This window comes from Tyto alba, unplaced genomic scaffold (assembly GCF_018691265.1).
Source record: "Tyto alba isolate M040663 unplaced genomic scaffold, T.alba_DEE_v4.0 Super-Scaffold_9, whole genome shotgun sequence".
Classification (NCBI taxonomy): Eukaryota; Metazoa; Chordata; class Aves; order Strigiformes; family Tytonidae; genus Tyto; species Tyto alba.
Window position 1 is genome coordinate 28,524,715 of NW_024881330.1, and position 17,260 is coordinate 28,541,974.

General features: G+C 40.8%; 1 protein-coding gene across 1 annotated transcript in view; it reads left to right on the top strand.

Annotated features, from left to right (window-relative positions):
* Positions 1-2,372: 2,372 nt before the first annotated feature.
* Positions 2,373-17,260, top strand: part of MMP16 (matrix metallopeptidase 16) — a 189,254-nt gene continuing 174,366 nt past the window's right edge. Inside the window, exon 1 of the mRNA XM_033005861.2 lies at positions 2,373-2,864. Within this exon, the coding sequence (XP_032861752.1) occupies positions 2,733-2,864 (132 nt within the window). The 5' untranslated portion in view covers positions 2,373-2,732. The remainder of the gene's footprint in view (positions 2,865-17,260) is intronic.

Here is a 17,260-nt window from a genome sequence, read left to right on the forward strand (position 1 = left end):
GGCCACCAAAGTGCCAACAGGTCCTTCTAGCTAGCTGACATCCCTGTATTTAATGATTTCATCATTCACATCACTAACAGTCTGAAGAACAGAAAATGCCTTTTAAAGCAGTTAACATAAAGAAAAAAAAAAAAAGTATATGACATAAGGAATTCTGCTTAAAACCCATTAATTTTGGTTAGGCAGAAGATGACTTCTTCAGTGATAACTGCCATACTCTTAAAATACCAAATGATGGAGAACCTACCACTTTCCTATGTCCCATTACTAAGTGTCAAAATTGTATACATCTAATCTGCATGTGTTTTAACTCTGGCCATTGACCTCAACTATCTGAGTAAGGAGATTTCATCTGTCAGGTATGTCTTTTCCTTTCTGGCTGCTCCATATCATGATCGAGTATCTTTGCATCTTTTGATAACCAAACAAGTAAAAATAAGATTTTTTTTTTTTCAGTAAGCTTGTTTTTTTTTTTCCCCAAGCTGTATTATTGCAATGGCTTGTTTCACTAATTTGGTGGATGGATGATCCCACCTTCTTTTGACTGGATAATGAAAGGACTGCATAAAATGTCCCATTAACCATAAAAGTCACTGCAAGAGCGGTTTATCTGCCGTAACCACAAGGCATTTTGAACATCACAATATCTGGCATAAAGTTTGTCTCTGCTATGGATATTTCACACATTGTTTTCCCTCAAATACACGACCGTACGCTAGGACGCATTAAAACCGATTTGCAGTCAACCCAATACCCGGATTTCGCACGGCGTGTTTATATCCCGGGTATCACGATCTCAACTTTCCGTGAACTTTCTCAGCAGCGACTTTGGGTTTCCTTCCGAACCGCGGAAAGAACAAATCGCCCCGGGACGCCCCAGTGACGGTGAGAGGCTCCCCGCCCACCGAGGGCTGCCTTTCGGGCGACTGACTCCCTCTCTCCGCCGTAGCCACCGGCCAACCGCGTTCATTTACGCGCCGCGCTGCTCCCTGGCCGCCGCCCGCCTCGCTGCGTGCCCAGAGGCCCCGAAACCCCGCCGCTTGCTCCGCTCAACCGGGCCGCAGCGGGGCCGGGCCGGGCTGCGCCGCCGCCGCCCCTCCCTCGGTGGCGGCAGGGGGGACGCCGAGGCTGAGGGACACCCGCCCGCCCCTCCGGGCGCCGCCCCGCCCGGCTCCCGCAGGCCGCGCTGGGCGGCCGTTCCGCGGTGCCTCCACGGGAGCGGTGTGCGCCCACCCCTCACCCCCGGCGCGGGCGGTGCGTGCGTGTGGCGGACCCCCGGGGGGCACACGCGGTGGCCCCGGCCCCACTCGCGGCCCCCGCGGGAGCGGGGCTAAGAGGCGGGGGCGTTCGCGTCGCGCCGGGCTGTTCTCTGTGAGGAGGGGAGGCCCCGCTCTGCCGGCCGCCTTCAGTGAATCACGGCATGGTTTGGGTTGGGTGGGACATGAAACATCACCGCGTCCCGGCCCCCTTCCCACGGGCAGGGACACCTTCCACCAGCCCAGGTCGCTCAAAGAGCCGTCCAGCCTGGCCTTGAGCCTTTCCAGGGAGGGGGCAGCCACAACGCCTCCGGGCACCCTGTGCAGCTCCTCACCACCCTCATAGTGAAGAATTTCTTCCTGATCTCTAATATAAATCTACCCTCTTTCAGTTCAAAGGTGTTACCCCTCGTCCTACCCCTACGCTCCCTGACGGACAAAGAGTCCCTCCCCATCTTTCCTGTAGCCCCCGTTAAGCACTGGAAGGCCGCTAGAAGGTCTCCGCCGAGCCTTCTCCCGGCTGCACACCCCCAGCTCTCTCAGCCTGTCCTCACAGGGGAGGGGCTCCAGCCCGCCGGCCGTGGCCTCCCCTGGTCCCGCTCGAGCAGCTCCGTGTCCTGATGCTGAGGGTTCCCGAGCTGGGCGCACCCGCTGCAGGCGCGCTCCCCCCCCGAGAGCGGAGCAGCGGGGGAAGCATCGCCTCCCTCGACCCGCTGCCCGCACTCGGCGCAGCCCGGGGTTACGGCTGGCGCTTTGTGCGGCTGCTTCGAGTGAGGCAAGGCCGGGCGCTCCCGCGGGGCGGCCGCCCTCCGGCACCGCTCCCCGGCTGCAGCGGCCCGGCGAGGGCGGCCGGGCGGCGGCAGGGCCGCCTCCGGGCCCGCCGCCGTTAGGCCGCCTACGGGGCGGGGCTATGTGGGTTCCGGCTGAACATTCTGGAGTGGAGGGGAGCGGCGGGGGGCGAGGCGAGGCGAGGCGAGGCGAGGCAGGGCGCCGAGCCGAGCCGAGCCGAGCTGAGCTGAGCCGAGCCGAGCTGCGCCGCGCCGCCGGGCGGGCAAGCCGGCCTTCCCCAGGAGGAGGCGGAGGCGGAGGGGGAGGAGGCAGGGGAGGAGGAGGAGGAGAAGGAGAGGAGGAGAAGAGGAGGAGGAGGACGACGACGACACGGGGAGGCGGTTGCTGCTGCTGGGCAGAGGGGAGTCGTGCAGGAGCTGCGGCTGCACTCGGACGCCACATTCCCTCCTGACGGGACTGGTGGTGAGGATGAGCGAGAGCTGACCCTGCCGCCGCCGCCTGTGCTGTGAAGTGTCCGCCCCTCCTCCTCCTCCTCCTCCCCCTCCTCCCCTGCTGTGGGTGAACCTGCGCTACGGGCTCTTCACCGACACGGGGGGAGGGTTGGTTTGTTTGTGTATTTGTTTAAGGCAAAGAGAGAGAAAGAGAGAGAAAGAGAGAGATCTTCCATCCATTGAAGCACAGTTCACTATGATCGTACTCGCATCCAGCACTAGAAGCCGGTTGGATTTCGTGTCTCAGTCCAGGGTGTTTTTCTTGCAAACCTTCCTTTGGATTTTATGTGCTACAGTGTGCAAAGCGGAGCAGTATTTCAATGTGGAGGTAAGATCAGCCGTATGCGTGTGCGAGCGTGTGTGCTTCCCCCTGTCCCTTTCACCCCTTCCCTTTTTATTATTATTTTTTAATTTTTTTTATATATACCCCCTAAATCAAAACGACTAGCCAGCCAGCCATGTCTTCCGGCAGCCGGGGCATACGCCTGTGTCGGCTTTCTTTCCAGCAGCCGGTAGCTAGCTCCCCTCCTCGAGTTCCCCCGCCCGCGGGATGCGGTTCCGCGGAGCCCCCGCTGCCCGCGGCGGCACAACGCGCGGTGCCGGGGCGCAGCCCGCGCCTCCCCGCTGCCCTCGCCCACGGGAGACGGGGAACCCTCAGCCCGGGCACAGAGGAAACCTGGGGCGTGCGACGTACACGCAGCTCAGGGAAGCCTACGGGAATATTTTGGGGTTAAGATACTGTTGTACAACTGAGTTTCCCCAGCCTTTTTTTTTTTTTTTTTTTTTTTTTTTTTTTTTTTTTTTTTGCGGGGGGGGAGGGGAGGGGACGGGGGTGAGGGCAGAGGAATGAATGAAAGAGCGTTACGGGGACAAGAAGAAGGAAACTTGCAGTTTTGGCACGTTTCGGTGTGGTAGAGTATTTGACAAAATAAAATCTTTTTCCCGTTTAAACGTAACAAAAAGAGTTGCCACTAGAAATAGTGAAACAAACGGCATAAAGGTGCAACTACAGCACAAAAGTTAGAGGGTGTGGAGGACCAGGAAACAGAATTTTTCCAAGTGGAGAACATTAAAATCTGGGAATACCTAGATGGGGCAAACCCTAAGAGTTTACAGTGACAGTGAGAATTCAGTGGATGTCTATTTCCAGTCACTCTTCCATACACTCCCAGTTTTCCCATTTGGGGTTTTTACGTAGTGCTTTTTAACAGCTCTGTTCCTTTACTGACTTTATCATTGTTGCATATATGCTTTCCTCCTTTTTCTCCCTCCTAACACTCCTTTCTTTCCGCTGTGAGCCCTTTTTCTTAATGTTTCAGTGTGATCTCTGTATTTCCCTCTTCCTTTCCCTGTCTAGTCAATCTTTTCATCTTTCTTGTTATGTGTTTCTTTGATTTACATGTGCTCCTTCAACTTCTAATACGTAGTTCTGGTTTTCTGTAGATCTCTGGGTTCCTTCACTTTCTTCTGTCCTGCCAGCCCCACTCCAAACTTTCTGCTGCACCCATACACCACCCTCACTCATTTTTCTTCCTAGTCTCTTTCCTCTCCTGGGTTCCCACAATTATTTCTCTCGGAGAAATGAAGTCTGTGCCTTTTCCTCTGTCTCGCACATATGCACACTTGCTTGTTTTATATGAGCTCTTGTTCTCACTCAGTGACACTCATTCCTGCTACCGTCTCTGGCAGGATTCTCCTGCATATGCTCCTCTGTTCCTAGACTGTCTCCCTTTTCGTCTAAAGTTCTTACCTGTACTTCTTTTCCCTCTGCCTCATGCAAGATCACCTCAAAGGTATTAAAGAACCCTCACTTTTTCTTTCCCCATATCTGCTTACATTCTAGTCTCTCCCTCTCTATAGGCAGTTTCCCTTGCCACATACAATCCTCCTCTCGGCTTAACAACACACATCCATATCTTCTCTCTTTGACTTGTATCTCTCCAGAAAGTATTGTCTCTTTATTTCATCATTAAGATCTCTCCTGATTATAAATCCTCATCTTTTTTTCTCTGTCATCTAAGCTCTAGTCACTCTTGTTGGCTCCTAATCACAAATGTGCATCTCTGCTTCTGTTTGATTGTAAGCTCTTTGGGGCTGGACTCATGTCTTCTTACATGTTCATGCAGTGTGTACCATGCTCGAGTCTGGAGTACAATTGTGAGGCTTTTGCTATATAAATATTAAAGTTGCAGATCTCAGAGTGTGCGTTGAAGTCTTATCCTTCTTTTGCTCATGTCCTCAGCTGCCTTCTTTACTGATGAGCAGGGGAAAGCAGCGTGGAAGAGAGGAAGTTGCTCCCTGTATCCTCTCCAGGCTTCACAGGCTGGCCCCCTGCAGGGTATAGGGAAGAAATTCCAGCGACAGAACTTTCTCCTCCCACAGTAGTCTGCTTTGCTGGCATCTGGCTCTGCTGGAGAGATGGGCGGCAGATGGAGCTAGTGTGGGAGGAGAAAAAGATTGGTTTAGTCAAGTGGAATATGAACAGGAGGCCAACTCCAGTCAGAAGGAGGCTTTATGAGGAAAGAAGGGAAACACTTTCATTTTTGCCACCTCTTCCATATGGAAAACAACACATTTTGAGGGCAAAGGCAATATCGGGAGCAAGAAACACTGTTGGGTAGAATGAGGTAGTGTGTGTGTGTATGTGTGTGTGTGTGATGAGGGCACATATTTGTCCCTTTTGAAATGTGCTGTCTCCTGCTCTTCCTTCCAGCCCTTCTGAAACAAAGTGTGTTGTCATATGTCAGCACTCCCAGTCTCTTTTCATACTTAAGTCTTTGAGCCAAAGATTGCCAGGAGCCAGGAGAGTGTTCCAGGGAATTATTCTAGTATTCAAGAGGTGTCCTAAAATATGGGGCTTTTCCCTAGGCCCCTGCCTTTGACCACTGTCAGTGACATAGTCCTGGGCTAAATGCACCTGAGATTTGACCCAGAACAGCCATTGCCGTGTTCACATTGTTTGGATAGCATTGAGAATTCAACTTTCTTTTTGTTGGGAACAGTAAAGGCTAAAAGCATGGGAAATTTGAGGGGAAGGACTTGTTAACAGTGTGTGTGTATTGTGCTGTACAATCCTCTGTGTCAGCACAAGTGCATGAAACGTTGTACTTGTTAGTAAATTGTGAAAATATGGCAAATATTTCTTATGATAATAAGAATAAATACACAAAGTAGGGTTCAGGAAAGAGGTAGTGTATGTTTAGTTGAACGAAATGTCACTGAACAAATGCATAGGATGGCTGGAAAGCTGATTATTTTTTAAAAATTTCTTTCCTGTTTCTAAATAAAGGGCATATAATACCTGTTGAACATTATAAAATGCAGAGACCATTTATTTTTCTCTTGTTTTTCTGTCTCATATAATCCACGTTGCTTGTTGATAAACAAAATCTGTGTAGTAGTATTAGATTTTTTGGTTTGTTTGTTTCAATACAGGTTTGTTAGGCTGTGAGCCAGGGCAGTTTTTAGGAGATATTACTATAGCTTAGAGATATTAAATAATAATGTTATGTTTTCAAAGAAAAACACAAGGCTGAAATTTAAATGCTTGTATGAACATTACTATTCTTTAGAATTTTGTTGTCCCTCAGTAAAATTTTTAAACAAACAACTACATGGATGAAATCCTCAAGCTTCCAATGATAGCTGTCAGTCCTGAAATGTATTCATGTATGCAGTATCTCATGTAATAGACATAGCTGAATAGTATTCAGATCATGGAGTATGGGACTCTGGAGGGGCACACTTGCACTCTAAGTCAGTGAGAGCTTTGTGGTAAAGCTGCATGAGAGGACTGTAAATGGATAGTTTAAATAATCATGATGAAGTTTAAGATGCACATAGTCTTATGAATAGGAAGCTTTTAGTGTTAATTTTCAAAGTTCACAGATTACCACTGGCATGTTTGTGAGACACTGTTTCTGACATCACGAGAAAAACTAAACTACACTGTTAGCTTCCTATTCTCAGTGCTGAACTATTGGTCCAAAACAATAACATCCATGAGTAAGTGCACTAGTGGAAGAATATGTCCATCATTGTAGAGTTTTTCTACTATTTTCAACTATTTCTGTACACTAGCAGGGGAGAATGTCCATCAGTGAGACAGTAAATGGAAAAATACCTATTAAAAGAACATTTTAAATATAAAATTGAAACAAGCAGACACAAGATAATTTGTTACTAAAAAATGATAGAGCAATCAATTTCCCCCACACTCCACCCCACGTTCCTCACTGTAGTAATATCTTGTGTTGGTCAAAGGTAATTCCTTTGTGTGCTATTGGAAGTCTCCATAGATGGTCTTTCACAAGTATCATCCATACAGACTATATTTATAGGTTTCCTTAGACCCAGTAATGTTGTACTGTTTGAGCTGGTATTATACTGTGAGTTTATCTTCTGTTGTTATTTGTTAGTTTATGTATACATTTAAATAATCAGTAAATGTATATTTAATTTACTATTAAATATTCAATATATAATTGATAAACATTGTCACCATTTTGTTAAAGAAAAAGTGGTTACTGAAGCAAGAATACATTGGTCAGAAGACAGGATCAGCATGAATCTAGAATAAGATTAATCTCTGGATTCTAACACTGCCTACTCTTACTCCCGTGAGCAACTCTATCGACTGGGTATCAGGTAAAGCCTGTTGAGCAAAGAAGTGTTTTTAGAATCACACCTAGTTTCATTGACTGTATCTGTGATGTGGGAAACACTTGAGATAAAGCATGCTTCATCATCTCTCTCCTCAAACTGGCAGTTATGCTCTGTTTTCCTTCTTCTAAAGCTAAATATATAGACTTGAATCCCTAGGGGAGATCTTAAAATGACTCTTATTTTAGTGTGAGCATCTCTTTAAAAAAATTCAGTCTTTTCTCTCCTATTTTTCAGAGGTGGGGCAGTTAAATTGAATATTGTGGAACAAAATACAGTGGAATACAAACTTGAGAAAAGTACCCTCAGTTTCCTCCATGGTAATAAGTGGCTGAGAACCCTGTTGTTTTCACTCTTTAGTTTACAATTAGCCTCCAGCTTCTGCTGAACTGTAGTGCATAACCTTTTCTTCCATAGGCTTTGGGTCTTTTAAGCTTAACACTGGACCAGTTTAATTCTTCAGCTGGTCATTGAAAAGGAATAAACATTTGGGAGGGGAAAAAATCCTCCAGTATCACCTTTACACACTTTTCAATTAATGGGCTTGGTTGTCAGGTTTGCAAGCACATCACAGTATTTTTATAATTTGTTAAAATGCAAGCTCGAAACTATGGAGAAGCAATTAAGGTAGTTTCAGTATAAATAGTGCCATGTGTCCTAAAAGGAATTTACAAGCTCATCTACATTGGTTTTAGTTGCAGTCAGTATGCATGATTCTCAGTTATTTATATTCTGAATCTCACTTTTGCATAAGGTATCAACTAAATAAATAGGATTTTTGTTAGAATGAGAAGTTCAAACAAATTATTAGAAGGATGGAGAGCAGTTATTGAATCAGGTTGTGAAGGTGGCTAGTGGGTGAAATATTAGTCAATAACAGTATAGATATGCGGTGTATTTCCTATTTGATTATTGAGGAAATACAGATACATAGAAAACCTCCTGTAAAGGCTTCTGATAAGCAGATAAATCTAGATAAGGAAAATAATCGAAAAGTTATGTGTCTGATATGCAACAGAACACTTTTCTGTCATAGGAGGCAAATGCCTACTATATAATCAACTGACTGATTTGGAATGAAGAAATACATGTGGAGACTGCTAGTTGGCAGAGTGCATTCTCTGCTGTAATTTAAACAATAATTCCTGTTTACATAAATTCCAGTGAGTCAATTTTCTACTGTAAAGTGTGAGATTATTTTGTGATACTAATGTTGCAGGGAAGTTTATGGATTCTATTGCCTTTATTTTGTTCAAAGTCAGATTGAAAAGATGGTCCCAGTTCTTATGAGTTCACAATTGACATAGTCTGTTAGACCTCAGGTGCAAGACATACTTGTTTATAATTGTAGTTCACCTTATTTTCCTGTTGCAAATTTTTGACTGTTTAGTGTTTAAGCATCATGGCTATTAGTGGTTCCTAATTCTACTAAAGAAAATAAATAAAATGGTTAAATAAATAGATTTATGTAATCACCTTACGTATTGCAAGGTAAACCTACTAAAACATGTATTCCTAATGTTTTCTGACATAAGATCTTACTAAAATAAATACACAATTTATTAGCCCACCAAAAAAGCCTGAACAAGTCCAAGCTCTCCCCATTCCATTATTCAGAAGGCATGATGTAAAACTCTGGCATAACCATTCATTGTTTCTTCAGAGCGGATATACTGTGTTCTTTAACTGGTTTAAGATTTATGCTGCTCTTTGTCAGTTTTATTTGAATCCATCTAAAAGGTCAGTGCTTGCTCTAGGCACCTCAGCTCTGCTTATGCACTCAGCAAGACTGAGTTGTAAGAGTTTATAAAGATAGAATGTGGTATTATATAGATTTTAAAACATTTCAGACTGCATCTGTTTTCGGTATTTTAAAGACTGTCTCATCCTTCTACTTTATTGAATGATCATTTTGTGGAGGTGAACACTGGAGGACTTTGTGTTGATGCTTTTTGAAGATCATTAAAGTAACAATGTAACTTTTCTAAAAAAATTATTTTAATTACCCTTTTTAAATTGCTTAATTCTTCACACTTCTCTGTTTTGGATTCCAGTTTACTGTCTAACCTGTTCACTATCCTCAAACAATACTATTGACTGTCATCTGAAGGAGCAGGTTAAGTCTGTTCAATTTGTTATCTGTGACATGTCAGACGATAGATTTGGTTTCATTTTGTATGAGGAAGACCAGGATTAGTGCTGCAAACATGATTTTAGTTGGTACTGAAATGGATTTGAAAAATAATTACGATTAGAGCTTTATCCTTTAAAGAGAGGTCATGCTATTTGAAACCTTTATTTATTGGTTGCCTGGCAACTGTTCATTCATGTTCCTGCTTATCATCATTCATTATAAGCATCTTTTCTGTACAGTAAGAGCAATTAAGTGGTAACAACTTATTTCTGTGATGAATTAAAATTGACATAAATTAGAGAAAGAGGAAAAAAAAATTCTCTAGTTTTACTTATTAACCAAAACTGTTGATACAGTGTTTGTCTACTTATTATCAACTGGTTTATACCAGCTGAGGAGTTATCTGTGCTTCAGCTGTGATCGTAATGTTCCTAGCACACATTTTGAGGTATTACCACATGTAATTGACTTAGGGGCTTGTTCAGGTGTTCTTGTTGTGCTTAAAATCTCCTGTTGATTTCAAGATCAAGTCTTCAGGGTGTGAGGAAACTTATCCTCTACTGATTTCAGTGCTTAGCATTAGGCAATCCAATCTCAAGTGCTAAGGCTTGAACCCAGTATTGGGAAAGGGGTTTAAAAATCGGAGATTAAAACTGCTGTGACAGGGGATGTGCAGCTGAAGCAATGAGCCACAATAGCTCTGTAGAACATTAAAGCCACTTGATGCTTTCTCTCTTGTAGAACAATAGCAGTTTTTATTACACTGAAAGAAAACATTCATAAAGCATATTATTTGACAATTGTTTTGTGACTGTGGATGAAAAATATTCTGCCTTTTGTATTAATTTTTTATGAATCATATCACGATTGCCCCTTGTGTGGAATAGCAGTTTGAATTGGGACAGTTGTGCTATGGAGTATTTGTAGAAGATGTCTCTGTACATTGGCAGGAATATTGGAACAAATTCCTTAGGGCTGCATCTTAAAAGAACATCTGTCACTGTAGGTCGAGGGTGGAAGGAGATTTGTCTCTCTGCCACTACCTCTTGGTAGCAGTGGATTTGCCTCTATACCACAAGCTCAGGTCTTGGGGAAAGAGGGTCCCTCTAGGACTGGTGCTCTCCGCTTTGAGCTTCTGATTGTATTAACTCATCAGTTCCCTTCATGCCATGCCGTCATTATGAGGGACAAAGTAACTGCTGTAAGACAAATCTATATTGATTCTCATCAGCTTTTCCCACTCACATGACATCTGTAGTACATGAAGATGCTGTTATGCGTTTTTTCCCTTTTACGAAACAATTCAACTGGTTTCACAGTTGTATAGATAATTTGAAAAGAAATGCTAACCTCAGAAAATCTAGTCTTTAGTATTTTTTTTCCTCATGATCTCATAAAGAAACAGTTGTTTTATTTCCTTGGTCCTGTTAATTTTTGATGATGTGTAATCTCATCTTCACTTACAAGTGTGAAATACAGGTTGGCAAGGGAGAGACTTACCTTTTCAGAAAATTACCAGCTGAAAGGCACATGAAAAATTGTCAGTTTCTTTACAATGTAGATAGAAAAACAGAAAAACAAGCATCCCTTTCAATGGGAAGGAAGATACTTCCTTTAAATGTATCAGTGGATATTTACAAAGTGTACTGGAGGAAATTGCTTCCTTTTTATACTGCATCCGGATCTGAGGGTGATGATCCTGTCATATTTTTCTTTCTTACCTCAGACATTGGTTGTGTGATGCTCTTCTAGGAAATTGCTTTGACCCACTGTCCGTGCAGAGAAATTGACAGATTGTGTTTGTCTACAAGTCATGGTTTGCATGATGTACAGAATAGTAATAATACATTTAATTGCAGGTAAAATAAATGATCTGTCTTCCACACAATAAAATCTGTTATTATTAATAGAGGTAATAGTATTATATTGCTGACTGTGCAGCATGATTTTGTACTTGGCAAGTGAGGCTTTTTTTTTTTTTTTTTTTTTCTCTCATTACTTCTATATATTTTAAACATAAAAAATTCCCGCAACCCAGGACTGTGTTCTATACTGTCAATTTTCCTTATTGATTATGAAGTGCTAGAGTCTGATACTTCTGTCCTTCATTCCTTGTACTTGGAATGTCAGCTTTGGAGAAGTCTTTATTATCTCTTTCTCTATTGCATGTATTTTTAAGTATGTAGGAAGAAGGAGGTGATGTAAGTGACTGAGGCATTGTTCTGAGGGACTGGAGATCTGAGTTGCGCGTCCAGTTCCATCATGAGTCTTCATATCTATCATGTAGCTTAACCATTTTTGTAATCTAGCTTGCACAAATATGAATTAGACTAATTGAAGAGTATTTGCTGCCTTTTCCAATATGTCAAGAACGATAGAAGAGAAGTGATGTAAAAGAGCCAGGAATATATCTTCATCATTTGTCTCAGGACTGTTTCACTTTTTTTCATAAAAAGTAATAGAGGCATATCATAAAATATAAATACAGCATTTCAATTTGATCATCTGTGTAATCATTCAAGTAGTGAATGTGTTCAAGGTGAAAAACATGTCTGTAACACTGCAAACCCTGGTGTTTTTTGAGGTTGTGTTTTTGTTTTGTTTTGTTTTGTTTTTTTAAATCTAAGTATCAACAAATCCTAAGTAAGGATTATGTGAAGGGTGTCATTAGATGACTGAAGATAGAGAGTATCACATTCTCTTTCAGAATGAAAGTTTGAGTAAGATAATTTTTGTTACGCAAATATAAAAACAAATAGTCTGCTTCAAAATGTATTTAAATAAATGTAGAAGTCGTAACAAATAAAATGGATTTGGGATCAGATTGTAAATGTTACGTAATGCCAAATTAAAACCTGCTCTATTTTTGAATTAATGTACTATTAAATAAGTAAATTGTTCCACAAACATTCATGTTGCCTTTGCATCACAATACCTAAGCTTCTCCTCTTTTGTTTGAATATTTGTCGATTTTTATGAAATACAATAAAAAGATTGGCCTTTCACTGCTCCAGGAATTAATGTTTTTTATTAGACACCACTAATAGACAGACATGCTCTTCACATACCCTTGGATGTTAAAAACTTAAGGGTGGGAGGATGAGGCACAGGGGAAATAAGAGATTTGCTATGCTGACAAGTATGATAGAAGTGGAAACTGAATCTTGTTCTTCAGGGTTCCTCATACCATGAGTTCACCTTATGACCTTCCTTCTTTCTTTCAGTTTTTCTCCTTACTTTTACTTTTCCTTGCTTCTTTCTTGTCTTTTTTTCTCTTTTTTTTTTCTTCTTTTTTTTTTTTTTTTTTTTTCCTTTTCTTTACCCTCAGCTTGTCTTCCTACAGACCATTGCTCCAGCCAACAAAAATCATCGGTTGTTACTGAACCACAGAATCAGAGATACTAGAGATGGGAAAGACTTACCAAGAGCCTATTTCTCTTCCAGTGAAGGATTGCCAACTATTGTATATTTGCTGGAGTTCTGTAAAGTCAAGTTTTGAAGTCCACAGTGGTGGGACTTCCAGAATTGGAATTGAAAAAAACTGGTAAAAGTACAGCAGGAAAAACTAAAGTGGTACAATTCTTTTCAATAGACTTTTCCTTTGGCCACTAGCAACAGTTTGAAGTTGACTCAGGTTAGGCAATTTCTGATAGAAATTGATGTCTGTTCTGTAATCCAAGATGATAAGAGCTTTTTATGAGAATGGATGGCACGCACTGATTGGTAATTCAGTGTATTTCTTTGAATTTAAGAATGAAAAATACAGGAGGGACAAAGAGAAACGAAGGACTGATTTAAATTTTCACTCCATTTGAAATCCTTAGTGCAGTTGAAATGGACTAACACTGCCCGATTTTAAAAGATATGTAGAAGTGTATGGATTACTGACACTGTCTCAGGAGGGCTTGACTAGTTTATGATTTCCTTGAAGTACTATGCCTTGTCACATTTAAGTATTACTACCTAGTGCATAAAATTGGATATTAGTAGGAGAGTTACGAATATCTAGATATTACGCTCCATTAAAAAATCTTCTTTTGGAATTTCACACATTCCATCATTAGCGTGGTCACAAACATAGACTTAAAAATGTTCATGACACTGACACATATGAGCTGTCGTAATGTCCATCATTTGCAAATTACGTAACACTTATTGAAACAAGGATCTCAAGATACTTTATGTGGGAAGGCTGAGTTTGCTGATATACATCCTGATGATGAGATTTGTGCAGGGTGATTTTCATGAGGTATATTTTCTAGCAAGTGTGCAGGTTGCAGGGTTAGCTTGGGAAAGGGATTCAGTTTGAGAGAACAGTACTTAAATTTAGGTGTTCAAATGTGCTGTACATGTTTCCTATATATTAATAATAATCTGCTTCCTGAAGTCAATGAAACAGAGAGACTAATTCAGTCGACCAAGTGGTTAATGTCTGTATCAGAGTGAGTTGAATCTTTTTTTCTGGACTCTGCTGTTAGTACTGACTAGTAGTGTGATTCAGTTGCTTACGTGTAGGCATTCAGCATCATATAGGGTACCCTTGGCTGAGATCTGCACAAGTCTGGCAGAAATAACATGGGACCTATGAAAGCTTCATCTTTTTAGGCTAGCAACAGAAAGACAGGCTGTGTGTCCTAAGTTATCTCAGATGACACTTGACACTTCTGTTTGGGTAACAAAATCCTGTTCCCAATTTTAAGTGATGGTGGAGGGTGTCAGGAAGCTATATCTGTGGTGCTCCCACAGGTAGGCACTGGCATTCAGATGTCGTAATCTGGGGCTGAATCCTTTCCCTTTGCAATGGTGGGATTCATTACACTTGTCTAGGTATCTGGTGCTGTTTAGGCCCTGTGGTCTAACTTGCTTGTTGTCTATATAGTGTTACAGAAAAGCACGGGCCTCCTAAAGGTCCTATGATATGTCTACCATCCCCTGGATAGCGTAGATCATCTCAGATCACATCAGGCACTTGTACTTCTGACAAAACCAAGAGCAGAACTCTATTTTTATGGCACTACAATTTTTACCCTGTCACGCTGGTGCCCTGCACATTATTACATACATTTATCCTTCAGTTCAAGAGGCTAACACTTTCTTACATCTTTAGATCACATGTATTATTTAGTTAAGGGTATAAAGAACACAAAATTTCTCCACTGGAAACAAGGCAGTTTTGCCTTCAACCTTAACAAGACCAGGCCTGGGTCTGTTTGAATCCGTGTAAAACATATTACCTAACTTACAGTGAATACTTCTGGTACGTTTTATAAACTTAGTGCTTGACTGTTATTTGATGCCTTACCATAAATTATTTTAATGGCTGTCTTTCCTTCCTAAATATACAAACCTTTAAACAGCTATTTGTTGTCCTTGAGGGGGGAGAACAGAATGCTAAGCATTTTTATAAAAAGTAATTATAAAATATATTTTAGAAGAACAAGCTCTCTAAATGTCTGTTGTCTGATAGACAATCCCCAAGAAAATAAAAATGACATTTTCATAATTTCTTTGGGTAAGAGCCCTAAGGCCTCAACAATAATTATCTATGTTTTCAAGTACTTTTGATGTATAAAGTAAGATGTGGATTAGTTGGACAGAAATTTACATTTCTGTGTTAATACCAGAATTTAGATCTCATCATAGGTGGGTATGTAATTTCATTGATTTATTTGCACTACTTGCTTTAGGTCTTCAGAACTGTGAAATTAACTCCGGCAGACTAAGGGTGTTACTGGCTAGTTTATATGTTTGCTTATTTACTTATTTATATAAGTCCAAAATTTGAAATAGCTGAGTATGCTACCTGAGGTACTACTTAAATGAGTTTTCTGCTATCATGTGATTATAGAAAGACTAGATCTGCTGTTGATTTTCAGGTCTACATTTGGGAAGGATATCTGCAAACTTTTATTCCAGAAAAGCTTCTTTTATAATATTTAGCTCTACTCTATTGTTTTGCACTGACAGGCTCATTTAGAAGAAAAACAGAATTTTAGTTCCTTTGTGAATAATCCCATCATTTTTCCTGGCTGCCAGGAGAATTCACTTTTTGTCCCAGTAGTCAGATAAATTCAGATAAAGATAGAGTCATTGTTCTTCATAGATTAATTGCTTAGATGCCTTTTCCACTGAGATATTAAAGAATTTTTCTCTAAATGCAAGATCTTTCTAAGGAGGCAATGTCAATTTAATTTGGACCAAAAGATTTGGATTCTATAGAAATACATTATTTCTTTAGCTTCACTCAAAATAAAGATTCTGTTTCATTAAAAGGGTTTTTTAATGTCTTTATGAATATTCCCTTCCTGCTCTAAATTTTCAGCAGCAGAAGAAATGATTTGTAAGGTGAAACTAAGCTTTCAGAATGTTAGAACAATACATTCTGTGGTGTTTTGTAAAAGTTACGAGTGAGTAAGGACAGGAGAGTGAAAAGCAACCATAGCTTTTCTCATGTTCCAACTCTAATACAATAGAGAAATTCATCATGCTCATTAGTTTTAGCATGATAGCTAGAAGAGGACAGAGTGAGACTTTTAACTTTAAATATCCTACAGTGCAAGGGATTTATAGGTGTCATCTTGTTTTTAGAAATAAAATAGCTACATGTGTAAAATAGCTACTTGTGTTGAAAATTGTGTAATGGTGTTTGGTAAAGCAGATAATAAAAAATATTGGTTATTTTTTTTTTCTTTGGAACAAAGAATTCACAGAGTTGCTGAAAGAAGCCAACAACCTTCAGATTTATATAGAAATGGAAAGTATAAATACACTTTTGCTCCATGCTTTATTTTTTTGGAGCTCATACACTACCCATGTTTCAGTGATAAGAAGAAGCTATTTAGAGACAGGAAGAAGAAGGGGATCCACCCATATTTTACCTGTTTTCTTTTACATAACTATTTGTTTACTTATGTACTTATTATTCTAATAAATTATCTGTCTAGTGGTCTTGATTGGCAAACACTGATGAGATTCTAACAATGGAATTGGTCAGATTGTGTCATCAATTTCACTGGGTCCAAGATTTTACTCCAAGCTGTTTGAAAAGTACTGAATTGCCAGAGTAATTAAGAGTATTTATATATTAAATACGTAAGAAAATATCGGTGTGCAAATCCATAGGCTTAACCTGTACACAAGGGATAAAGTTGGTACAAAAAGAGGTGGAGCTACACTATCTATGTGTAACTCAATCTTGTAGTTAGAAGAAAGTTTAAAATCATTAGAGGAGCGGTATTCTTGAACAATTTCCTAGAAAGAATAATAGGGGAGTGATGTAGGGAGAATAAGTTAACTTGTTTTGAGATGGGATCTAACCCTTTAATGAAAGGACTTAACATAGTATAACTTCTGTCATCAGCAGTAACGGACTGGATTCCTTCCTTGTCCTATACCCTCAGTCTAACAGTAATTTTCCTCATTCCGTAAGGCTGATAGCTCTACTGACAGGCACTGACTGTAAAGTTTATTCTTCTGCATTAGTCTCTCCACCTTAAGAACTCTATAACTATTGTATTAGACCAAAAACGTGGACTGTATTGCATCGAGTTCTGTGCATCATTGCTTTTTGCCACTCATACTATTCAGACATCATGTGTGAAAGTCTCTTTTTCCAATAACATTTAATTCAGTGCTAACAATCATGAATAAGGCCTGTGGAATCAACCAGACTGGTATGAAAATCTTACAAAGGCTTTTGGAGTATTTTTGGTTGTCTTCTGCTTTTGAGTTTTTGGGTGCAGTTTTGTTGTTGTTGTTTTTGTTGTTGTTCTGAAACAATGATGATAAATTCACAGTTAAAGAAGAAACTGAACATTTTCATTACATCCAGTAAGCCAGGTCTTCAGGAAACATACCAAATGTTTAAGATGAAACCTACCTAGCACTAGCCACAGTGCTCACTCCATAACTCTTTTTCAGTTTTGCTT